Genomic DNA, 25750 nt, shown 5'->3' with positions numbered 1-25750 from the left:
TGTCCGAAAGGACTCAGAAGTGAGTGTCTCAGTTTAAACTTCCTCTAAAGAATGATAGAGAGAGGGGACAAGTGACCTCACTATGCCTTCTGCAGTAGCCGTAACTCTTTTAAGCAAGATGTATGACAAAAGCGATTTTTAAGAGGCTGTAAAACTTCACTGAACCAGGTGTGGTGGCGCAGGATTTTAATCCCAGCACCAGGTGTGGGCAGAGACTCTGTGAGTCTGAGGCCAGCCTGGTCTAAAGAGCTGAGTTCCAAGCCAGCCAAGGCTACATAGTAAGAGCCTATCTCAAAAAAAGCAAAAACAAATTATGTTGAGTTCTTTTGATATTTTAGGAGAAATCAAATGCAGATCATTTGCCTTCTTTGAGAAAAACAGGGGTGGGGGGAGGAGATTTTGCTTCTCCATCCAACAACTGAAAACAGTAGAAAGTGACAAATGAACAACATAGCACTTTCTAGAACACAGTGTTCCGTGTCAACCCCCTCAGCATCTGGGTCAGAGGCTGTGAATGAGGAGAGCACAGGGAAGGAGCCACACGCTTTCTGGACTCCGGTATGGATCCTTAATCCAAGCCTCAGGTCACAAAAATAATCAGCAACTCCTTCCTGTACTGTAAGGAGCTTGCCCTAAATAGTTCTCAGGCATAATTTAAGCTCGCCGAGGAAAGAAAAGCATGTCTTCTCCTGGATTATACAGTTGGCCACACAAAAGACAATTTATGTGTATGGGTGTTCGTCCTCATGTACGTATCTGCAACAGCACGCATGCCTGGTACCCTCGGAGACACCGGGCTAGTATATGGGTACTGGGAATCAAACCAGGGTATTCTGCAAATGCAGTCAGTGTTTTTAAGCCTTGAACCAGTTCTCCAGCCCCCACCAACTAATTTTTTAAATGCCTTGATTGCTGGTCATGATGGCCCATGCTTTTGATCCCAACACCCATAAGACAGAGGCAGGAGTTTGAGGCCAGTCTGGTCTTCAGAGCAAGTTCCAGGCCAGCCACGGTTATATAAGAGTGTGGCCCTGTCACAAAGATAAGAGGAGGCAGAGTGTGGTGGCTTAGGCATTAAATCCCAGCACTCATGAGGCTGAGACAGTAATTCTCCCGAGTTCAAGGCCAGTCTGATCTACACAGTGAGATCGACTCAAGAAAATAAATTGATTAGAAAGTAGATAATTAGGGATAGAGAAATCCAATGGGGTGGTGAAAAATAGGTAATAAATTTTCATTGAGTTATAATTTTTCCTGTTATTGTAAGAACCGTGATGAAACTTCCCACGCGAGGACGTGGCGTGAGGGGTGAGCACCACGGTCACCCGGGAGCTGGTCCTCAGCGATGCACTGCCTCCCTCTGCTCTGTTACCTCCGAGCGCCTCCTCGGCGGGCGCTGTGCGAGGTGTGTCAGGCGGAGTAAAGCATCCAGAATCTTAATTTTTGTCTCTTCCAGCACTGAACCCCGGTCAGGGAGGTTTGCTCCTGACCCACCCGGAGACTCGTGCGCTTCCGGCAGCACTTCCTGCGGCGATTGAGCCGGAGCAGCGAAGGGACGGCGGCTCGCGGGGCCCAATCTTAGAGGCATGTGTCCGACTACAAGAAAGTGAGGGGCGGGCACCGTGGGCTGCAGGTAGCCGGAGGAGGATGGAGTCCCAGGCCGGCGACTATAACCCGGCCTTCTGCAATCTCCACGGCAGCTCCGGAGAAATGAAGCTGCGGAAGAGGAAGTCAAGGCAGAACGCGAGCGCGCAGGAGAAGCGCTCTCGGCGCCATGGTGAGTGCCGGGCTCACCGCAGAGCACGGGGCACCTGGGACTACACAGCGTGGTGGCAATGAGCTCAGGCTCTCTGGACAGTCTCTTCGCTGTGTTGTGCTGACTGTGCTTAGACTTGTCTCAATCCTCCTGCATCAGTCTCCCCAGTGCTGTGTGGTGATGTCACATCATCACACCTGGCATACAGATTTTCACATAAAATCTTACCCTACCCCCAACCACCACCACTGTTGGTAACTAAAGTGAAAATACAGGCTGCCTGCACACTGCGAAAAGCAAACTTTAGAAACAGCCGACCGACTACCTAGTCAGTAACAGCATTTTTGTGTTGGGCAAAGCAGTTTCTGAACCTTAGCATCCTCACAAGTAAAACAGGTTCAGACTCACCAGTGGTTAACAAATTGTGTGTGTGTGTTGTGTTGTGTTGTGTTCTTTAGTGGGGTTTGTATCTATTTTTTGCGGTGGTGGGAGGTGTTCGTGGGTTGTTTTCTATTCCCTACACATTGCTAGTGACCACACTTCCAGGGCCTCAAGCAGGCTAGACAAGAGTTCCACCCCTGAGCTAGAGCCTCAGCTGGCTCAGTAATCAATTAGTGAGAAGGCCTTTGTGGAGTGCTGTGGAAGGTGTTAACAGAGAGGGAGCCAGGGCACCGCGCATGTGGCATTGTGGGGTGGGGGTGGGGGGCGGAAATGGCTCACTTTATGCCACACTTACTGCTTTGATTTGCTTTCCAGGTCTTCTTGGAGAAAACACTTACCTGGTCTTGTTTACCATTGCTCTGCGAATACTTAACTGCTTCTTAGTCCAGACAAGCTTTGTTCCTGATGAATACTGGCAGTCCCTCGAAGTTGCACACCGCATGGTTTTCAGATATCCTTGATAGTTTCTTTTCCTCTCTGAGTGTGTCTCCATCTTCGGAGCTCAGTTCATGATTATATCTTTTCAGTAATTCTTTGAATAATTTCAGCTCAACCAAGTATGCTGTTGTTGTGTGCTGATAGTTACCGTATGTCTCCCTTTGACACAGACTTGACAGAGAAGAAAAACACACACACAAAGAAAATATAGGCATGGTGTCACATGACTTTTTAATCCCACCCAGCATTTAGGAGGCAGAAGCAGGTGGATTTCTGAGTTTGAGGCCAGCCTGGTCTACAGAGCTAGTTCCAGGATAGCCAGGGCTATACAGAGAAACCCTGTCTCGAAAAACAAACAACAACAAACAAACAAAACACCAACAACCAAAGAACACCAACAAACGACTTGACGCTGCCTTTGAATTAGTATATACACCTAAATGATTTGTAGCCCTGGGATATAGAGAAAGTAAAAAGCTCAATTCGTCCCAGTGTGGAAGTTCAAGGATAAGCTGGACTAGCTCTGTTTCAAAACAAAGCCCGGTCATTGGGATGGCTCCGCTAGTAACAGCCTGCGAACACGGCCACCATAGTCCTGTCCCTGAGACTTACATAAGGGTGGCTAGAGAGGCTGGGATTTCTCAGTGGTTAGAGCTACTCTTAACCGCTGAGGACCAGGCTCTTCTAGAGGACCAGAGAATTCCCAGCACCCACATGGAGGCTTTTAACTATCCCTGTTCTAGGAGATTTGATACCCTCTTCTGGCTTCCATGTGCACCAGGCATGTGCTGGTGCACAGAACATACATGTGCACACACATACACATAAATATTTTAAAAAGAGAGCCAACTCTATAGAGTTGTCTTCTAACTTTTACCCTTGTATCAACATACATATCATGCACAGCCACACACACTATTATATATATATACATATATGATATATATATAATATATACACACACATACATATATATACATACATAGATATATACACACATATATATGTAACCATATTATATAATTATATGAGAAATATATTTCTACTAACTTGAAGAAATTAAGACTTTAGTTAGCTGAACAGGCAATAAAAAGCTCTGTCTTGGGGCTGGAGAGATGGCTCAGTGGTTAAGAGCACTGACTGCTTTATCCCAAGGACTAGAGTTCAATTCTCAGCACCCACATGACAGCTCACAACTGTCTGTAACTCCAACTGCCAACTTCACACAGACATACATGCAGATAAAACACCAATGCACACAAAAATAAATTCTAAAAAAAAAAAGCTAAGTGGTGATAGCACATGCCTTTAGTCCTAGCATTTGAGAGGCTGAGGCAGGTGGATTTCAGAGTTCGAGGCCAGCCTGGTCTACAGAGTGAGTTCCAGGATAGTCATGGCTACATGGACGAACCCTGTCTCAAAAACAAAAAAACAAAAACAAAACAAACTTCATTGTTAAAGAATAAAATAGGTTTTTTTTTTAAAGATTTATTTATTGATTATATGTAAGTACACTGTAGCTGTCTTCAGACACTCCAGAAGAGGGAGTCAGATCTCATTACGGATGGTTGTGAGCCACCATGTGGTTGCTGGGATTTGAACTCCAGACCTTCGGAAGAGCAGTCGGGTACTCTTACCCACTGAGCCATCTCATCAGCCCATAAAATAGTTTTATATATCAAAATACAAATAAATTTGCTTCAATACTTTTTGACATTTAATCCTTAGTATTAATAATTATGGTTATTTGACCTGGGAATGGACGGAGCAATTGAGAGGCTACACTTATCCCCTCATCTTCGCCAGTATTTACAAGGTTCTGCATCTTCTGGGGAAAGACAGTGTTCAATTCCTGGTAAGTTGAAATTAAAATGACCAAAATTGTTGTTAAATCCAGATTTCTTCCTTTTTCAGAAGTTAACTGGTAATAACTGAGTGGCTTTCTTAGTACCACAAAACTTGTTGTTTTTAAAAGTCTATTGTTGTTAAAGTCCAGCCTTATCCTCAATATATTTAAAAAGAAGTAAAATAAATTTTGAAGTAAAAAGAAGGGGCTGGAGAGAGAGCGCTCAAGGGTAAGCCCCTTTGCTCCACAATTGAAGACCAGATTTAGGTCCCAACACCCATGAAACAAGATAGGTGTGTCCCTGCAGACACCTGTGACCATAGCTCTGAGGAGGTAGACACAAGATTATCTCCGCTTGTGCTCTACCCGGCAAAAACTCGGTCCCCAAGGCAGGTCAGTCTCAGTGCCCAGTCAGCCCCCTGCCTCAAAGGGAACAAGTGATAGGGAAAGACAAAAGCAACCTCTGGCGCCCTCATGTGCACACAGACATAAGCATGCAGAAGTAAAAGTGAATGAGAAAGTCTATCAGAACTCCGGTTTAAAGACAGCAGAGTCACTATTTTACATAGTTTTTGTTCCTTGAACTTGTGGAGAAAATGTAACAAAAACTGAACGGTGTGTATCATCACTGTGCAGTAAGACTTAGTTTCTGGATTACGGACTACCACTGGCAATTCAGAGGAGGCTGTGCACAGGACCCGAGAAATGTCTAGTCTCACTCTCTTGTTTTAGGATCCTCTGGGAGAGGGGCAGGAGGGAACCAAACCCAAGTTCCCTGATGTGCTAGCAGGTTTCACTGAGGTACACTCGGCCCTCGAGGTGTGCTAGGCTGTCATCAGGTTGGACCTGGGAGTCTGGACTTTTTCTTTTCAGTCAGGGAAAGTTGCAACCTAGTATTCCAAGGGAGTCCATGAGGCGCTCGCTGTGTGGAGCCTAGAAAAACAAGGCTCAGGATCAGAGTATTTCTATACAGGGTTGTGCTTTCTCTTCTCCGTCTAAGGCCATCTTGAAAGAAAAAAAAAATAAGATTTTCAGTGTGTGTGCCATGCACACACAGATATGTTGCTGCTGTAGGCCAGAGGAAGGGTCAGATGCCCGGAGCTGGTCAGCACCCGGGAGCTGCCTGACCTGGGTGCTAGGAAGGTTGTAAACATGGCACCTCTGAGGGAGCAGCAGGTACTCATAACCACTAGTCCTCGCTCCAGCCCTGGGTTTTTAAATTTTTATTGTTAAGAGCACAGGCTGTGGTGTCAAGACTACCTTGGTCGGAATTCAGGCATTAATGCTAACAAGCTCTGTAGCCTTGGGAGCATCACCTTCCCTCTTTGTGCCTTGGTCTCTGTACTGAACAATACCTGCCTCGGAGGATTACCGAGGAATGAGCTGATACAGATAAAGTCCTTGCTCTGACACCCAGCATATAGTTCTGTAAATGCTTCGCTTAAAAACAAAAGCTATTGCATGCTCAGGAGAATAAATATGCTTCTAAAAATGTAGGTTCAGTCCCTACTATTACAAAAGGTGAACGATTAGTGTTGTAAGATATACATAAATATAAAAATGGGTAAATGGGGTATGGTGTGAAACCTGTGAATCCCAGTACTTGGTGCTGAGGCAGGAAAAACAAGGACAACACTAGCTAGGCCACATGACAAAGCCTTCCTAAAAGACAGCTGGGATGGAGGGAGGGAGGGTAAGCCTGCAAGCCAAGCACACATAGCAAGCATATGAACAGATATGCTTGGAGATGGACAGGAGTTTTCTGTTAATGGTTAGGTTTTTCTTATTTTCATGGCAATTCAGTATGAAGCAGGAAGATGTGCTTAACAACCGGCTTTCTTTTTCACTAATGAAGATCTGGATTCCCAGACTTGGCCAAGCTCTTCTGTCTGCTGTAGCAGATATAAGGCTTTACTCCCTCGTGAAGCAGCTGGAAAACCAGGAAGTGGCACGATGGGTGGTAAGTCTGAGCACTTTAGACGGGATGTGATATGGTGTGATGTATCAGATGTGTGGGGTAAACGCTTCCTAAAACAGCCGATCCAGAGAACTTCCTGGCGTGTCTTCCTTCCACAATCAGATGGTGTATGCCATCTCCTGACTGAGCCCCAAGTGGGACAGGCTGAGTCCCAGGAGTCAGCTATGGAAGCCCTTGGGCCTCTAAACTGACAGGATCCTCATCCTTAGATTTTGGGCACTCTGGAAGCTGCTTTCACAGCCTAGCCCCTCACCCCCACCACCCTGAGGCTCTCCTGAGAAATCCAGGGTGTGAGAGGGAGGGCATCACCTGGAAGAGCATCTCAATGAAGGCTTAGTTCTTGGTTTTTTTTGTTTTTTTAAGTTCTGGGTGTTTGTTTGTTTGGATTTTTGTTGTTTATTTTTGTTCTTGTTTTTGTTTTTGGGTTTTTGGTTTTTTTTTTTTTTTTTTTTTTTTTTGAAACAGTGTCTCTCTACATAGCTCTGACTGTCCTGGAGCTCATTGTGTGGACCAGGCAGGCAGGCAGGCCTCAAACTCACAGGAGATCCATTTTCCTCCTGGGTACTGGGGTTAAAGGTGTGCCCCACTGGTTTATCTCAAGATGGGTTGATGGGTTTTCAATACTTGCATCTCCAAGTCAAGCTACACCCCAGTGGGTGACTGGATTACACACATCCGCTGCTTCCTCACTTGACTCTGTCCACATGAACCATTTACAGCTGTACTGGTTTTATCGTTTCTATCAGGAAATACATTCAGAATTCCAGACTTCCCACTCACCAACACATTTCTAGAATATGATGTATCACTAACCTGGAGAAAAGGCCTCTTTGTGCAGACATGTATTCTTTTACATTTTAAAGAATGTTTTTTCTTCTTTATCTTGTGTCTATATGCAGTGCCCATAGAGGCCAGAAGAGGGCGTGGGATCCCCTACAGCTGAAGTTACAGGTGTCCATGAGCCACCTCCTGGGGTGCTGGGACCCCTAAACCCCCATCCTCTCATAGAGCAATAAGTGTTCTTAGCTTCTTAGTTTGTTTTGTTTTTTACATTGTAAAAAGAAAGTTAGTTTAGTGGTTAGGTTCTTGCTAGTTGATTCAGACACACACTCAGCTCCATGGCAACTGTCTTTTTTGTTTTTATGTTTTATATACATTGCCAAAGGTGTACATGAAATGATAGCAAATATGCCAGCCCACTTTTGAGACCTTCCTTCCGAGTTCTCCTTAAGGAAAAATCTCTTCTTGTAGGAGAACAAGAAGCCACCGTTGCTTTAACAAGGAGTTCCTTCATTCTGAGATGTGGTTTTGTAGACTTCTGATACTTTTGTTTCCATGTTCTTCAGGAAGACTGATTTTTAGTTAGTTTTCAACCTGAAACCAAATGCTCCCTGATAAGTCTTCTCTTCTCGCTTCTCTTAATTTTTTACCAAAAAATATGGGAGCTGGGGCAAAGGCTATAGCTTAGTTGCAGGATACCTGGCTTCGAATGTGTGAAGCCTTGCCCCCCCCCAAAAAAAAAAGGAAAAAGAGATAACGGGGGCCAGATACTGACTCAATCAAGACTAGCTTCCAGGTCAGCATCAGCTATAGCAAAATTCTAACCCTTAAAAATAAAATTCAAGCCGGGCATGGTGGCACATGCCTTTAATCCCAGCACTCGGGAGGCAGAGGCAGGTGGATTTCTGAGTTCGAGGCCAGCCTGGTCTACAAAGTGAGTTCCAGGACAGCCAGGGCTATACAGAGAAACCCTGTCTCAAAAAAAACAAAATAAATAAATAAATAAATAAATAAATAATAAAAATAAAATAAATAAATAAAATTCAAAATTATTTATGTGTGTGTGTGCACGTGTGCGCACGTGTGTGTACCCCTAAAAGAAAGCACTACCGACTTTACATGCATATATGAAGAAGAGGAGGAGGAGCAAAAAGAAATAGAGCAGCATTTCCAAAACAAGGTCCATAGATGCTCAGGATAGCTGACTCCTGGCCACTGTGAGGTAGGAGGTGGAGCAATGGCCAGATGATCTAGTGAGAAGTTTCAGTGTTCTATAAACTTCACTCTTAGTGTCTGTGTTGTGGGTATTTCATTAGCAAGAAGTGAAAATTAGTCAAGTGCAAACCTTCAAAAAGACCTGAAAAAAAATTCTAAATTCAAAAAGCACTATGGCTTAGCATAACAAATACAAACCTGGTGTTGGAGCATGGGTGGCATGGGCTGAGAACAGTGTGTGGCCACGGCTACAGCATCTGGGCTGGTGCTTTCTACAGACTCGACCACCTAGCTTCCCACTTCCCACTGCAGCCATACTCACTCCTGACCCGTTAGTTCCTCTGCCAGCTGTGCTCCTGGTTCACATGGTACTGCTGCACACGGACCCTCACGAACACCATGGAGACCGCCCTCACTGCCCTCGCCCTTTTCTACTATCCTCTGGAAGGCTCGAGGTCCATGAACAGGTAAGATGGCTGTTACTGTTAATAAATGCAGACAGAAGTCCAAACCCCAAGTATCAGTGTGGCATATCCAGTAGACTCCCAAGTGTTCCTGGGGCTTAGAAGAAACAAAGGGTTTTTTTCAATGAGTATCACAGGAAACAGTCACCCTGTACGGTGAAGCTAATAAAAGGGATGATTACAAAGTGTAGACAACACTCAGGAAATCCTGTAGTACCCAGAGCTTACTGAAGTAGCAGTCTAGTATCAGTGGGCTCCAAAGACTAGGAGAAAGAACCGGGATCCGTGTAAAGCTGTACTTGAAGGTCCCCGAGGGAGACCTGCCTGGCTAGCCTTTAGCAATAGCCAGGAGTCAGCCAGAAGGATAAATAATCCTCACTCATGCTGTGACTGCCTTCTGGTTCCCTAAAGCAATCAGAAGCAAGGTAGGCTTAGAGCGCTCCTGCAGGTCTGCTGACCAGCATGGGAGAACAGGTTGAGCAGATCAGAATGGCAAAAGAGAAAAACCCAGACCAAGCGGGGAGGAAGGGCTGAGCAGAAGCACGGAGCTGAGAGAGCTGCAGATGCCAGGCTGCTGGTGTGGGGAGCAAGTGAGAGGAGGGAGGAGTGGGCAAGGGTGAGGCTGGGATGGGACCAGGCCCTTCGCCACACCCACAGAAGATCATCACAATCAAATCTGATTTCAAAACAATGCACTGAAAGCTGGGGATGCTGGCACACACCTCTAGTCCCAGCACTCAGGTAGGCAAAAAGCAGACATAACTCTGAGTTTGAGACCAGCTTTATCTAAGGAGAAAGTTCCGGGACAGCCAGGGGCACATAGAGAGCCTGAGTCAAAAAACAGAAAAAAAGATTGTGTTGGATGGAAGGGAGATAGGCTTTCAAAGCACACAACAGCTAGAGTGCACTCTCTCTTCCTGCATAAAGATCTTCTAGATAAAATAGCTTTCCTGGGTTTTGTTTTGTTTTGTTTTGGGAAAGGGCCTGACCTCCTGGTGGTTCTGTTTCTGGGGCTCACTATGTAAACCAAGATGGCTGCAAACTTACAGAGAAGCAGCCTACCTCTGCCTCCCAAGTGCTGGGAGTAAAGGTGTATGCCACCATGCCCACTAAGATTATTTCTGCATTAGATTCGGTTTACTGTAGATATGATGGAGGGTACCATAAGGGGAAAAGAAAAGACAGAGAAAATAGCATCTCAGTTTGGTCTCCTGAGCCTGGGACAGAATTAGAAGATTTCAGTCATGTAAGAGAGTTAGGAGATGGAGACTCCAAGGGCGTTTGGGGAACCAGCTGTTTTGTGCTTTATAGCCTGAGGTCTCTAACTCCCTATTTTGGTCCTTTATCACCATGAGAGACCTATCCAGGTCCTGTCCACTTGTGGTCTCACTACCCATTGCTCAACTTTCTCTGTGTGTAACATTCCGTTTGAGAAACTCTGGGTAGGTCTGTTAAAACATCATGACCCTATTTGGGCACAGTGGTCGCACACTTTTGAAATGCCAGCATGGAAGCAGAGACAGGAGGGTCAGAAGTTGAAAGTCGGCCTCTTTTTTTTTTTTTCTTTCTTTCTTTTTTTTTTTTTTTTTGGTTTTTTTCAAGACAGGGTTTCTCTGTGTAGCCCTGGCTGTCTTGGCACTCACTTTGTAGACCAGGCTGGCCTCGAACTCAGAAATCCGCCTGCCTCTGCCTCCCAAGTGCTGGGATTAAAGGCGTGCGCCACCACGCCCGGCAAGTCGGCCTCTTTTACACAGCAAGTCTGAAGTCAGCCTGGGCTATATAACAGACAAGAAATTAGTCTGGGCATGGGGGTTCATGACTATCACCCCAACACTTGGAACACTCGTTAAACTGCTGAGCCCCGCCCTGCCTCAAACTCATGGTCCACCTGCTTCAGTCTCTGCAGGGCTGGGATCACACACCCTCACACTGAGAAAGCCCCGACTTGGAACGTCCCACTGGGCCTTCGGGAAGGTCCCTGATTCCCCCCTCCCCTGTCCAGCCAATTAAAGGTCACCAGAACCACCAAACATTTTGCGCCTAGTTGCTGTTGCTATAATCTGCCCTCAAAAATTGTATAAAAAGCTTATGACAGAGAGAGAAGGGTTCGCCTCTCCCGTGGGCGCAGGATGACCCCAGTGTGCTGGAAAGATAAACCTCTTGCTTTTGCATCGAACAAACTCCGATCCTGAGTCTCAGTTGGGGGTCTCCCAGGAGCTGAGGCTCACTTTGAGTCTTACAAGTGTGTACACACAACCTTATGTGTGTGTATATGTGTATGCATGTGCATCGCTCAGATGAGTATAATTTACTTCAATTTTGAAAAAAAATATATATAATACCTTCCTTCTTATGAGTGGTGCTGGAGTCAGACCCAGGGCCTTAGATGCTCTTCCACTAGGCTAGACCTCAGCTCCACAAGGTCATACGTGCACAAAAGGCTATCACTGCATAATCACGCTATTTCCTTAAACGCCTGCACTTTGTTCTTGTCTCGCAGTGAAAGTAGTCGCCTGCCTTCAAGCTCAGTCCCCACTGTCCCTGTAACAAGCTCTCCTTGCTCCTAGTGTCAAGTACTCGCTCCTGGTGGCACTTGCTTGTGTGGTCCGCCCCACAGCTCTTATCCCATGGTTGCCGCTGCTCTTCAGACATTTCTACCAAGAACAGAGAAAGCTCCATCTGACTCTGCATCGTTTTTTACCTGTAGGGTAAGTCTGGCTGTGGTGCCATCTATAACCTTACTAAGACTATAAGGAAGATTTTTTTTTTTTAATATTTCAGCTAAAATTACTGTATCAGATGTCTCAGGAAAGTTTTTCCCACACTGTTGTGTGCATATTGGAAGGCATATGTGGAGGTCAGAGTGGTTCTCTCTGCATTCGTTCCAGGAATTGAACTCAGGCTATCCAGCTTTGTGGCAAGCAATCTACCCACTGAGCCATGTCACTGACCCAGAATTCTATTTTAGATGTCTAAATTTATGAGACTGATTAATTGTATTATACTTCAGTGAAACAAAAGTGTCTATTCCTTAGAGTTTCCACACTTCATTTCCTAAAGTTTCCTATTATATTTGTATGGGACCTAAAACAGTTTTGCTCATATATAAACTCATGATCTTTTTAGATTTAAGTGATGCTACTGTTCTTATTTTATAGTAAATAGAAACATGGAGAAGTTTAAAGTTAGCAAAGCCAGTGAGCTGGTGAGCGATGAAACAGGAACTGTTAAATAGGACATGAGTGCCCAGGTATGAAGCCTGGCACAGCATCTCAAAGAAAATTCCAACTATCTCCTGAGCCTGGGGGTGTGGTGTACCTTGCCCAGCACAGCATGGGTTTGCCATCTGCCTCAGCTTTCTGAGAAACTAGGATGGCAGACCCCAGGATGAGGCCTGGCCTCTGGGGTAGTGCCAGCTCTTGAGCCAGCTCCCCATACTCTGACCCTTAAAGGAATGTAAAGATCTTCAGAGGAGAAAAGTGTTAGGACATACAATGACTAAGGTGACTTAGAAATAGTGCAAAGGCAAACAGACCAGTGGAAGAGTCAGGTTTGCTCTTTCTTACTTACCTGTTTGTTTTTGAGACAGGGTCTTGTGGGTCTGAGTTCCTCCCTGGAGGCCAGGGAGTTTGACTGCACTTATCCCAAGCAGCTGCTGGGTGGGTGCTGGGCTTTGGGGAGCACTGAAACACCACTGGGGGACTGAGGGGAATGCAGTCCGAGATGTGGGAAAACCCGAAGCTGGTATCCCTTGACTTTGGGCCTCCAGTCACTGCTGGTGAACGAAGTATGGGTCAGTCGGTGGGAGTGGAGGGCTGTCCGGGACCTGTGATGAGCTGAGGATGAGCCCAGGGCCCGGGGGGATGGAGGAGGGGTTGGTGGTAGAAGGCCTTCTCCATGCTCCCCATGGCAGTGGTAGATGAGACAGTCCTTGGTTCCAAACTGTTTATTGGTTGTTCAGCATGGAAAATGGATGCCTACCTACTTCTCAGGGAGGACCTGAGATTAAATACCTTTTTTGGGGAGGAATGTCTGGGAAGGGAAGCTTATTGGCTAAACCCCCAGTATCTCATTAGCATTGAGAACTCTGTTCTGGGCGTACATGACCACAGGTCACATTTCCTTATGTGAGAATTGTGGCAAAAAAAAAAAAAAAAAAAAAATGTTGAGAGGGCTAGAAAGATGGCTCAGCAGTTAAAAGCACTGACTGTTCTTCCAGAGGTCCTGAGTTCAATTCTTAGCAACTACATGACTACATGGTGGCTCACAACCATCTATAAAGGGATCTGATACCCTCTTCTGGTGTGTCTGAAGACAGCTGCAGAGTAGTCACATACAATAAATAATAAATCTTTGAAAAAGAAAAAAAAAAAACGTTAAACCTACATCCCACCATAATTATTAGAAGATCTCCAAGAAAAGCATGGATCTCACTGTAAAGGTCAAACAGCAGTGGCTCTGCCAGGCAGACAGACTACCCCATGACCAGAGCATCCCCAGGCCAACAGAAAAGCTTTCAGAAAGATACATTTGAATAGTTAAGGACCTTTGTGCTGGAAAAATGACTCAACAACAGAGGACTGACTGACTTCCATGCTGACCCCAGCACAGCACAAACCAAAAACACAAGTTCACTATGAAGAGAGTGGAAGACCAAATCTACAACATAGATGATCAATCAAACCTCATGTCCAGAGAGGGCACAAAACAGAAAACTGTAAGAACAGGGTGACTGGAAACAAACCATGAAAGACCCTACTAGGTACTTCAAAAAAATATCCAGTTTGGGAGCTGGAGTCACAGTGGAAAAAAATTTTTTAAAAAAGGGCAGTTGTTCCTCCTGTAGGATCCAGGGTTAGTTCCCAGCACCGACACATTCCCAGCTGCCCATAACCTCAGTTCCAGGGGATCCAACACCCTCTTTTGTTTATTTGGCTGGTTTTTTGAGACAACAGCCCTGACTGTCGTAGAATCAACACTTTTCTTTTTTAAATGAGATATTTTCTTTATTCACATTTCAAATGTTATCCCCTTTCCTAGTTTCCTCTCCGAAAATCCCCTCCCTCCCCACCCCTCCTGCTTCCTAGCCCTGGCATTCCCCTATACTGGGTCATAGAACCTTCACAGAACTAAGGGCCTCTCCTCCCATTAATGGCCAACTAGGCCATCATCCTCTGCTACATATGCAGCTAGAGACACGAGTCCCACCATGTGTTTTTTTTGATTGGTGGTTTAGTCTCAGGGAGCTCTGGGGGTACTGATTAGTTCATATTGATTAACACCCTTTTTTTCTTTACCTCTGGAGGCACCAACCATGTACATGTTACACATACATAACACACAAAACACTAATACACATATATAAATCTAAAAAGAAAAATCAGATTGCCACTAAATTTAAAGGTGTTCATTGTACAGGATGTGGCGCATAGCTTTAACCACAGCACTTAGGAGGCAGACGCGGGTGGATCTCTGTGAGTTCCAGGCCAAGCAGGGTTACATAGTAAGACTCAGTCTCAAAGCAAACCGAAAATGAGCTCAGCTGCACTCAGCGCCTCAGTGCTAGTTTATCATGCACAAGACCTTGGGTTCAGTATATTTCAGGAGACCAATCAAGGATAGGCATAGTGGCACACACTTTTAATCCCAGCACTCAGGAGCTAGAGCCACGTGGATCTGAGTCTGAGGCCAGCTGTTCTACATAGTGAGTCCTGGTACAGACAGGGCCACATACATAGAGAGACCTTGTCTCAAAGACAAAAACAAAACGAAATTATATAGCTGTGTCTCCTTGTTAGCTTTCTGTTGCTGTGATAAATCACTAACCAAAACCAATGTGGGGAGGAAAGGGTTGATTACATCTTACAAATTGTATCCATTACCCAGGGAAGCCAAGGCAGGAACCTGTAGGGAGACACTGAAGGAAGGAAGCCTCTAAGGAATGCCGCTTCCTGGCTGGCTTCCTCTGGCCTGCTCAGCTGCCATTCTTACCCAGCCTGGCCTATGGGTCCAATGATGGCTGCACCCACAGTGGGCTGGGCACTACTGTATCAATTAATAGTTAAGAAGATGCCACATATATATGCCACAGACAATTACATGGAGACAGTTCCTCTGAGGTTCTTTCCAGTGTGAAAAGTTGACAACTCATGGGAACTATGATACTGTCAGCAGCCAGTGTTCTAAAAAACTAAAAATGGAGTCTCGTAAAACGGAATAGAAGCACCGTGACAGTTCCAGCCACGAATTAGACATAAATGACTGCAGCACACACACACAGGAAGCCAGTTTAGTCCTAGAATCGCGATGCCAATGAAGCTCCCAGCAGCCCTGAGAGCTGCAAAGCTGAGCTCTGGTAATGATCACGTGGAGCCACTGGCACCTCACCCACTACAGTTACGACTTTTTAAACCCTGAGGATTTCAAAATAATACATATCTATATTTTTATGTTGATGGGTTAATTATCTGAGGATAGAGACAATAGTGGGGTTTTTAAATGTTTGCTTAAGTGCATCTTCTCATCTTTCACCATGTACAACCCCACAGCTGGCAAGCTTGTAAAGCATTTTTTTGGGGGGGTTAATATATATTTTTTTAATTAGGTAATTTCCTCAATTACATTTCCAATGCTATCCAACAAGTCCCCAATACACTTCCCCCCCCCCAGTCCCCCACCCACCCACCTCCACCCCTTGGCCCTGGCATTCCCCTGGCAAGTCCAATGGGCCTCTCTTTTCAGTGATGGCCTACAGGGCCATCTTTTGATACAAATGCAGCTAGAGACAAGAGCTCTGGGGTACTGGTTAGTTCATAATAATGATCCACCTATGGGGTTGCAGTTCCCTTTAGCTCCTTGGGTACTTTCTCTAGCTCCTCCATTGGGGGGCCCTGTGATCCATCCAATAGCTGACTGTGAGCATCCACTTCTGTGTTTGCTAGGCCCCAGCATTGTCTCACAATATTTTTTTTTATTAGGTATTTTCCTCAATTACATTTCCAATGCTATCCAAAAAAGTCCCCAATACACTCCCCCCCCCCAGTCCCCCACCCACCTGTAAAGCATTTTAGAGTTGTGCTGGGACAAAGACAGTGGCCTAGACTTCAGCGGGCTCCCATGTGAGTCACCACTCTACTTTGTTTTTCAGATTTATAACCTTCAGTTTGTCTCTGATAATTGACCGTATCTTTTTTGGCCAAGTAAGTAAAAATTAGAGTAAGCTCAATTAGGCTATCTGTTCTAACCACTTACTGCTCTGAACCCTCAAGCTGGGCTTTTAGCGCTTTGTATCTGATCCAGCTGTGGTGGTGAGTGCTTGGTGTAGTGGCTCACACCTGGAATCCACACTGAGGCTCCCTAACTGCTAGAGTCCCAGCATCACGTAGGAGCTGCTCATAACTGCCGGCAATTCCAGGGAATCTGATCCCTTCTCGAAGAGCAATTAGGCATGAGGGCATGTGTTCAAGTGCACACACATACAATTAAAAGAAAAATCAATTTTTAAAAAATTCTCTTCTAATTGGATATAAAACAAAAGTATGTGTGAATGATTATTCATAATTTGAGATTTAAACCTTAAAAAACTTAGCATTTTACAAATTAACACTATCAAGTACGTAGAAAAACAAGTTATTAACTGGGGCAGTGGTGGCCCAAGCCTTTAATCCCAGCACTTGGGAGGCAGAGGCATGTGGATCTCTGAGTTCAAGGCCAACCTCGTGTACAGGACAGACCAACACAGAGAAACCCTGTCTCCAAGAAAAAAGAAAGAGGGGGTGAGAGAAAAAAAGACAGACAGTTATTAACAAGAACTCATGTCGTTATGCAGACTTAAGACTGCTGCCTGAGTTTTTGGATTAAATTCTTATTTAATGTTATGATTCTGTCAAATACTATAAAGCCCTAGATCAGGTTTTGACACTAACCCATTTTTCTTTCTCTTTCATTTGTGCCAGTGGACGCTGGTCCAATTAAATTTCTTGAAATTTAACGTGCTGCAGAACCTGGGGACGTTTTATGGCTCCCACCCATGGCACTGGTACCTCAGTCAAGGGTTCCCAGTTGTCCTGGGGACCCACTTACCTTTCTTCATTCACGGTTGCTTCCTAGCCCCAAGGAGGCTCCACATACTGCTGCTGACCGTGCTGTGGACACTGCTGGTGTACAGGTAAGGCTTTGTTCAGGCAGGTGAGTGTTTAAATGTCACTAAGAGATTCTGAAACTATTGAGAAGTTGTTTCTTAGAAGATAGCAGTAGAGATTATGTCAGGTGAACAAATGTGCTACTCAGAGGACTTAGACCTATTACATCTGTCTAATTGTGAGATGAAAGTGTGGAACTGGTGGGATGGCTCAGCAGGTAGAGGCACCTACCACCACCCACCACCATGCCTGTGGCCCTGAGCAGCATCACCATGATCCACACAGGAGGAGACTACTACTGATGGCCACAAGTTCTGGTCCTCTGACTTCCACGTGTGCACTGTGGTGTGAGCACCTCACCTGCCACACACACACACACACACACACACATTTTAAAGGAATATATCCTTCTTCTAAATTTGAGTAATATTACTTAGTTGAATACATAATTTTTTTCTTTTTTTTTTCTTTTTTTTGGTTTTTTTGAGACAGGGTTTCTCTGTGTAGCCCTGGCTGTCCTGGAACTCACTTTGTAGACCAGGCTGGCCTCGAACTCAGAAATCCGCCTGCCTCTGCCTCCCGAGTGCTGGGATTAAAGGCGTGAACCACCACGCCCGGCTCATAATTTTTTTCTAAGTGTAATTGTACTTTATAATTTCACTCTGACATTATTTTATTTATTTATTTATTTATTTATTTATTTATTTATTTATTTTCGAGACAGGGTTTCTCTGTGTAGCCCTGGCTGTCCTGGAACTCACTTTGTAGACCAGGCTGGCCTCGAACTCAGAAATCCGCCTGCCTCTGCCTCCCGAGTGTGCTGGGACTAAAGGCATGTGCCACCACACCCGGCTTCACTCTGACATTATTAACACATCATCACACTCTATTTAAAAAGGAGTATAATTCCCGAGTTGGACTCATGGTATAACGCCTGTAATGCAGCAACATGGGCTAAAGCACAAGTGTCTAGAGTTTGAGGCTGGTGAAAAAGTTATCAGGGAAAAAAAAAGGAATTCAGTGTCAAATACTTGAAAAATAAACAGATCATATAATTTAAATGCATTAATTTCTCAGACTAATATAAAATTGTTTTGTCTTAATATCTTTTATTATAGCATGTTGGGCCACAAAGAATTCAGGTTTATCTATCCCGTTTTACCATTCTGCATGGTGTTCTGTGGTAAGTATTTTTAATACAGAATACATTTTAGAAAGAATAGCTAAAAGAAGCCAGACTTGACAGCACTGCTGTAATCCCTGCCCCGGAGAGGAAAAGGCAGGAGGATCAACCACAAGTCAAGGGCAGCCTGGGCTTTGATAGCAAGATCCTGTCTCAAAACAGCAATAAAAGATTAAGAGACTGTCAATGCCCAGGGAGCTATTTATTTCCAACTAGGCTTAATGAAAACTTTCCTAATTACAAACTATTACTATAGTGTTTCCTTTTTTGTAATCTAATGCTCTGTGGGTGTCTGTTGTCTGGTTATAGAGACAGAGCTGACCTAGAGCAATCTATGCGGCCAGACCTGAACTCAAGGGCCATCATCTTGCCTCAAACTTTCAAGTGCTGGGATTACTGATGTGAGCCACTCTGCCTAGCTCCTAAGTGGCCTTTTTCTGTATTACATAAGATACAAGAGTGATCACCAGACTGTCCACTCTTTTGCCAGGGGTAGGAGGTAAGACTGGCTGGCTGGCTGAAACACCCATGCAGGATTCTTACCATGTCATCAGGCTGATCTTGAACTCCAGATTATCCTCTAAGCCCATCCCCAGCAGTGATAGGACAGCAAGCTCGCTGCACCGTGCAGCTTTCCATAGAACTGTTGAGGCTTTCCAAAACTCACCTCTAAGCCTTATTCTGTTCTTGTGACCTATTTTAACCTGTTTCATATAAATGTCACTGCCAGCCACTGCTGTGTAGTGACTTTTAATGCCATTTATTCTTATGAGCCACATCTTAACCCTGCTCGCTCAAACTGACTGGACAGAGCACTGGAAGGGCTCTAGCTGTGTGGGCCAGACTAGCTGTACATCAGCCCCGGAGCCTTCTCACTGCCCAGTGGGTCAGGCGGAGCTTCTTACACAGTGCTTTCAGGGTTCCAAGGAAAGAGTGGGAAGGTAGGAGGCATGGGCCTCAAATCTGCAGTTCCTTCCACCAGTTTTTGGGTCACAGCGAATCAAAAGCCAGGTCAGATTCAAGAGGTGGTTAAAAAGCAAGGTTTTTTTAGTCAGTCTCTAAGATTCCAGCCAGAACCCCTCTCAGTCCTCTAAGGCTAAGTCTGGATAACAGCATCCAGGTTCCTCACAGTGCGTGCTGTATCTTGGTGTCTTATCTAATAGCCCGAGCAGAAACGCCGAGGTGCACTGATGTACTGCCAACAAGAATCAGGTGGCATTGGCTTGCTCCCAGCCAGTAGAGCCCTTTGCTTCCCACTGAAGAGCATTTGTTCTGAGTTCCAACGTGTCTATCAACATTACTTATGCACCGCCTCAAGACGGATTCTGTGTTCTAAAGCCAACGGGCCAGGGAAAGTGGTACCTGTCTGCACACCAGCACTCTAACAGCCGAGGCCAGAGAACTGCTGGTTAAGGACAGCCTGGGTTACATGCATGGCAAGATCCTGTCTCAAGGGGGAAAAAAATTGAAAACTCCAAAACAGCAGGTGTGATATAATCCTTGTAATCCTTGCACTTGGGAGGTAGAGACTGAAGAAACCAAAGTTCTAGAGCAGCCTAGTGAGACCTGGGAGGCATGAACTCTAGGGTCCAACTCAGGCCTGTGTGGCAAGACCTTTAACCCCTGCTACCCCTCCCAGTCCTCTGCCCTGGAAGCAACTGCTCAACCAGAAGATCTTGCTGTAAGTTGCCCAGGCTAGCCTTAAACTTGCGCCCCTCTTGCCTCCAACTCCCTACTAACTGGGATTACTGAGATCACACAGTACATAGTCTCCAGTTAATTTTAATGTCTGATGTTCACAATTCCACTACAAGGTCTTTCTTGGGGAATTTAGTCTTTAGGTTGTGGTCAGTGAAAAATATGGCTTTGTTTCCTTTTTTTTTTTTTTTTTTTTAAAGGTATGTTAGGTTTTTGTTTTTTGTTTTTTTTTAAGATTTATTTATTGATTATATGTAAGTACACTGTAGCTGTCTTCAGACACTCCAGAAGAGGGAGTCAGATCTCATTACGGATGGTTGTGAGCCACCATGTGGTTGCTGGGATTTGAACTTGGGACCTTCGGAAGAGCAGTCGGGTGCTCTTACTCACTGAGCCATCTCACCAGCCCTTGGCTTTGTTTCCTTAAGAGAGCTGCAATCTAAACTTCCTGGTGCCTCTGCCTGTGCAGAGGTTAAGATACAGTGCAGCCTTGCCCTTCTCCACTGGTTCTCCAGCTAAACTACCCCTTTGCTTTTCTCATGTAAACACCACAACTGACTTAACAGCCTTCCTCCCCAGCAGTGTTTAAAAATGTAAAAATTAACATGTATTTCTAAGTGACAGAACATACTAGAGAAGGCAATGGGGACTTTTCCTTGGCTTCCTCCCAGCCCCCAGAGTCAGGGTCTCTCTGTGTAGCCCTAATGTCTTGGAACTCACTCTGTAGACCAGGCTGCCTTTGAACTCAGAAATCTGCCCTGCCTCTGCTGTGCCACCACTGCCCAGTGACCGTGAGGTTTTTTGTTTTGTTTTGTTTTGTTGTTGTTGTTTAGCATTTCTTGCCACTGCAGCACAGGAAATGGAATGACTAAATGAAAGTTCAGGGCTTCCCACTCTCTCCACGGTGTGAACCACCCTGGTAAGTCACCGATGGAGAAGACTGTGTGGCAAAAGCTAAAGCTGGGCAGTGAGAAGGCTCCGGAACTGATGTACACAGTCTGGTCCACACAGCTAGAGCCCTTCCAGTGCTCCGTCCAGTCAGTGTGAGTGAGCAGGGTTAAGATGTGGCTCATAAGGTAACTAGTACATTTATCAGCATGGTAGCACATACCTGGAATCCCGGGATTTGAGAGTCTGAGGCCAGCCTGGGCTACATAGTAAAACCCCATTCCAAAAACCACAAAACCCACAAGCATACAAAGAGCTAGTTCACATAGAGCGGCTTGTATTCTGTGTGTGAGATGGAAGCCAGGCAGGCAACCTGGCACTTAGCTACATCTCAGCACAACACTTCTTAGGACCAGACAACAGGAGCAAAGTAGGCACTTGGAGTGATGCTTCTGAGAACTACACGTCCATACTACATGCAAATAAAAACACCTACTGGGTGTGGGATCTAACTGGGTATGTCTGAACAAGCAGTATTGCTCCTGTTAAGAAAATCATGAATCTTAGTCCAGGATTGCTGTTTAACTATGCCCTTCCAATTGTCCTGGAATCAAATGTCAGAATCCCCTTGGAAATCTTTGGATGTCAGAGACTTAAGTCTACATGTTAAGACTGGGCAGCCATTACCCACACCGTGCCTTGACTGACTAGAAGGCTAGACCTTGCCTGAGTGCAGTGGTGGCGAGTGGTCAGAGATGACTCACTGCCTGTTTGAGTTTGCCTCACAGTATCACTGCTTATGTCTGCATGGAAAATCATACAAATGTATTTGCTGAGTAACAGGAACAGGAAGCTGCCAGTGTTCCACTTACCCACCTATCTCCATGCAGGTTACTCACTAGCCCACCTGAAGGCATGGAGGAAGGCAGCCCTGAGCTTCCTGCTCTTGTCAAATGTGCCGCTGGCATTCTACACTGGCCTAGTTCATCAGAGAGGCACCTTGGATGTCATGAATCACATTCAGAAAGTCTGCCCCCGAGGTCCTGACCCAGCTTCGGCCTCAGTATTCATGATGATGCCCTGCCACTCCACGCCTTACTACAGGTGAGGAAGGCAGTTCTGCCTGGGCTCAAGGTCAGCCTGAAAGGACATGGACACGTACGCTCACTAGCGCTCTCTCTCTCTCTCTCTCTAAGATTTATTTATTTTATGTGAGTACACTGTAGCTGTCTTTAGACACACCAGAAGAGGGCATAAGATCCCATTATAGATGGTTGTGAGCCACCATGTGGTTGCTGGGAATTGAACTCAGGACCTCTGGAAGAGCAATCAGTGCTCTTAAGCACTGAGCCATCTCACCAGCCCAGGGTGTCTAACTCTTTGACCCTTTCTTCCACAGCCATGTTCACTGTCCACTGTCCATGCGGTTTCTCCAGTGTCCCCCAGACTTGACTGGAAAAACTCAGTATCTTGATGAAGCAGATATGTTCTACTTAAACCCCTTAAGATGGCTACAACAAGAATTTCACAGCAATGCGTCACTCCCCACTCACTTGGTCACCTTCAATGTTCTGGAGAAGGTATGTCAACTCAAAGGTTTTCATTAGATTAACAACAATCTGCCTCACTGACCCCTCTCATCCTCTGTATGAATTGGTTCTCTAATAGCTGTGGCCAAACACCTGACAAACCTGACTTAAGGAGACAGGCTTTACCCTGGCTCAGGTTCAGGACAGCAGCCCAGCCTAGCCGAGGCAGCATGGTGCTGGGTGGAACAGCATGTAACAGGGGAACATCCTGGGTTGGTCTGCTCTTCCCTTTATTCAGCCTGGACCACAGCCCACAGGAACGTGTCACCCACATTCAGGGCAGGTCTTCCCTTAAGGCTTTAAAAACTTACAAACTTAGGAAGTATGCTTCAGTGCTGCCCTGTCTTGTTTCCTCGTTGTGTATGTGTATACACATGGAAGGGCCAGAGGTTCAAGTCCACCAATGACGCCTCCTGTCCCTTTCCACCTCATTTTCTCACTAAACCTGGAACATAACAACTGTGGCCTGCCACAGCCTCCCAAACCCTTTCTCTGCCCCACTCCAATGACCCACTGTTAGGGCTACAGTTATGTGCCACCATGTCTGAGCCTTTTTTGAGACAGGGTCTCACAATGTAGCCCTGGCTGTCCTGGAACTCACAGAACTCCATCTGCCACTGCCTCTGCCTCCCAAGTGCTAGATAGGACTAAAGACACGTGCCACCCCACCCAGCTACCATGCCCAACTCTTCATGTGGGTTCTAGGGGGTCTGAACTCAGACCCTCATGCTTGGTCAGCAACCAGTTGACCAAATAAGCCATCTCCTGTGCCCACCCTAATGGCTGGCCTCAAACTCAGAGATCCACCTGCCTCTGCCTCCTGAGTGCTGGGATTAAAGGCGTGTGACACCACTGCCTGTTCCTAATAGTTTCTTAATCCAGTAAAGTTGACAAAATTTGATGATTCTAACCCCCGTATTCCATAATTGATCTCCCCAGTAAAATCAGTTGTTCTGTAACTTACTAGATAGGCTTAGCTACACGCCTTTCAGAATTGCTTCGAAAAGGAAAAAGTCACAAAAGAAAAATTGTAATTGGCAACTCTAGAATTCCTTGAAGTCGCACTCGGCAAACATGTCTTTATTTGCTTGCAGGAGATCAATACCTTCCTCACCTCAGGGAACTACGAGAGGGCTGCTACATTCTTCCACACTCACTGGCCAGAGCGTCGAACTGGAAGTCACATACACGTCTACGAGCGACGGTTACCCGGCAGGGTCAACACAGGAGGAAACTGAACTGTAAGGACTTCTGCAGAGATGTTGGCATAACTGAGAGAAACTGTAGGTGACTCGTGAAATGAGGGGAAGCCACTGGGGACAGCTGTCCCGTACACTGTCCTGAGGCATTCTCAGAGAACACTAATACGGCGCCAGACTTGAGAGAGACCTTTAGTTTTCCTCACGGTGCAGTTTATTGTTTCTTCCATAGCATTCAGGTGTGCAAGAGAGTTCACAAGACAAGCCAGCCAGCTCTTCACAAACCAACGGGCTCTTGAACCCACAGAGAGACAAAAGCGTGAGAGTAGAGATGTTAGCGCGGAGTCCCGCCTCAGCGCAGTCCTCAGGCCCTTGTTGCACACCTCCACACTGCACGAAGTGCCCCTGTGAGCTGAGCTTGCACTACGCTCAGCTCAGCTCCTCAAACCAAGCCTTGGTTCATGCACAGAATATTTCATGCCTGGCTTCCTTAATAAAACTACCATCCCCCTACCCCCCAAGAGCAGGAAAAAAAAAGTTTTTGTTTTTAACAAACCTAAGCTACAGGAAAATGCAAGTTAGTAAGCTTTGCTTTTGCATAATATAAAGACAGTCATGGGGAGTTCATCTTAATCAACATCAAACGAAGTAGAAAGCATCCACAGCTCTTCCTAACTTAACTTAATCATAAATCAGTACTTAGGATCGAAAGGTAACTGTCCCAGTTCTATCTCAAGATTTGCCGTGTGTCTTCCGTTAGCGCGACCGTATTTTTGCCATTTACCTTCCCTTTCATAAGGCTGTGGATGAAGGTGCTTCTGCTCTTGTTTTCGGTGCCTGGCGTTTTCAATATTTACCATACGTTGCTTTTTATCAGGTCGACTGAAAGTAGTAAACACATTTTTTTAATCTATGTTAGAGTTCAGTTTTCTAAAAGTAAAAAGAACAATGTTTTTCTCCACTTATCTACCTGAACACTGCAAAAAGATAAAACAGAAACTAAAATCCTACTCTAATTCCAGGAAAAAGGGGTATTATTTCAACACTGAAGGAAAAAGGACAGACATCAATACTCTTGCACTGGCTGGAAGGGGAGACCTAACAGGTGATGAGGAGCAGGAATGTAACCATAAAATAATGAGGTGTTTCCGTTATCACTCCAGTAAGAGTAAGAACAACCAGCCTCGTCTCCGTTGGCTTTATCCCTCAATGAGAGAAGAGACACATCTCGCAGAGCAGTCTCCAACCTTCCCCGTTCCAGGCAAGTGCAGTGAGCAGGCACTGCTGTCTTCCCACTCTGCCTGCTGGCTCCTCCACTGCTTTACACCAGGACCTGCACACAAGCGCTCTGCAGCCCTCAGCTCTAAGCACCTGACTTGATATCTCTGGGTTCACGTGCATCACTCTGCACTCTTCTCGCTTAGCCTTCTCTCTAACCAGCACAGATATCAGTGTCCCCTGCACTAGACTAATGGGGACTGGCTTCGAAGTGAGTAAAAATAGCCATGTACCTACCAACCCGTCCTCTCCAAATAAATGTCAACAGATACCTCCAAAATCAATTTGCTTCTGGTTCCTCTTGCTTAGAGCTTCCTTCTGGTATTCTGAGTAATCTCAGCATCCAACAGTGAAGTCATTCCAGATAAACCTACACCACTTACTTCCTACTTCCCTTACACAAGATAGAACTGCCTGGCTATATGAGTCGTTTCAAATGTATCTTGTCTGCTCCTCACCACCTTTGATGACCTCATTCAAACTCCCATCAGTTTCTCATGTGCAGACCACCACAGCTGGCTTCACACCTTGCCAATCAACCCTCTTGGCTGCTGCCAGTCATCTAGAGGACTAGGCGCCATCCCATCCAGTGACAAGATCCTTCAGAAATTCTCCATCTCACAAGACAGGCACTTCAGGACAAAAGGGAGACCTTCCTGATCACCCCAGCTCACCTGGTTTCTTTAAAGTAGCTGGTCTCCATTTCTCCAACCTTTGCAAAGGACCTTCCATTCCAGGGAGGACCCTGCTCTATCCATGCACCAACCCTCACTTCTCTTCCAGAAGCTAATTTCAAAGCAAGTTTAGATGCAAGGTCACTTCAATCATGAAGATTTTTCCAACCATCTCTAGACTA

The 25750-nt window shown here is 45.6% G+C and overlaps 2 protein-coding genes across 3 annotated transcripts in view; one reads left to right on the top strand and one right to left on the bottom strand.

Moving 5' to 3' along the window:
* The first annotated feature begins 1540 nt into the window (after nucleotides 1–1540).
* Nucleotides 1541–24529, top strand: Pigb (phosphatidylinositol glycan anchor biosynthesis class B). Its single transcript, XM_085844783.1, is given in 12 exon segments — nucleotides 1541–1777; nucleotides 2513–2660; nucleotides 4364–4490; nucleotides 6337–6441; nucleotides 8791–8921; nucleotides 11486–11626; nucleotides 16066–16117; nucleotides 16874–17085; nucleotides 18178–18242; nucleotides 21719–21932; nucleotides 22228–22408; nucleotides 23512–24529. Coding segments are annotated over 12 exon segments (1650 nt in total). The 5' UTR covers nucleotides 1541–1647; the 3' UTR covers nucleotides 23656–24529.
* The window catches only part of Ccpg1 (cell cycle progression 1), a 29834-nt gene continuing 27891 nt past the window's right edge, over nucleotides 23808–25750 (bottom strand). For both annotated transcript variants that reach the window (XM_021173388.2, XM_021173391.2), the window contains exon 9: nucleotides 23808–24498. In XM_021173388.2, the coding sequence (XP_021029047.1) occupies nucleotides 24309–24498 (190 nt within the window). In that variant the 3' untranslated portion in view covers nucleotides 23808–24308. The remainder of the gene's footprint in view (nucleotides 24499–25750) is intronic.

This window comes from Mus caroli, unplaced genomic scaffold (genome assembly GCF_978045245.1).
Source record: "Mus caroli unplaced genomic scaffold, Mus_caroli_1 scaffold_11, whole genome shotgun sequence".
In the NCBI taxonomy this organism is placed as follows: domain Eukaryota; kingdom Metazoa; phylum Chordata; class Mammalia; order Rodentia; family Muridae; genus Mus; species Mus caroli.
Note: the sequence above shows the minus strand (reverse complement) of the source record. Positions and strands in the feature narration are given on the sequence as shown.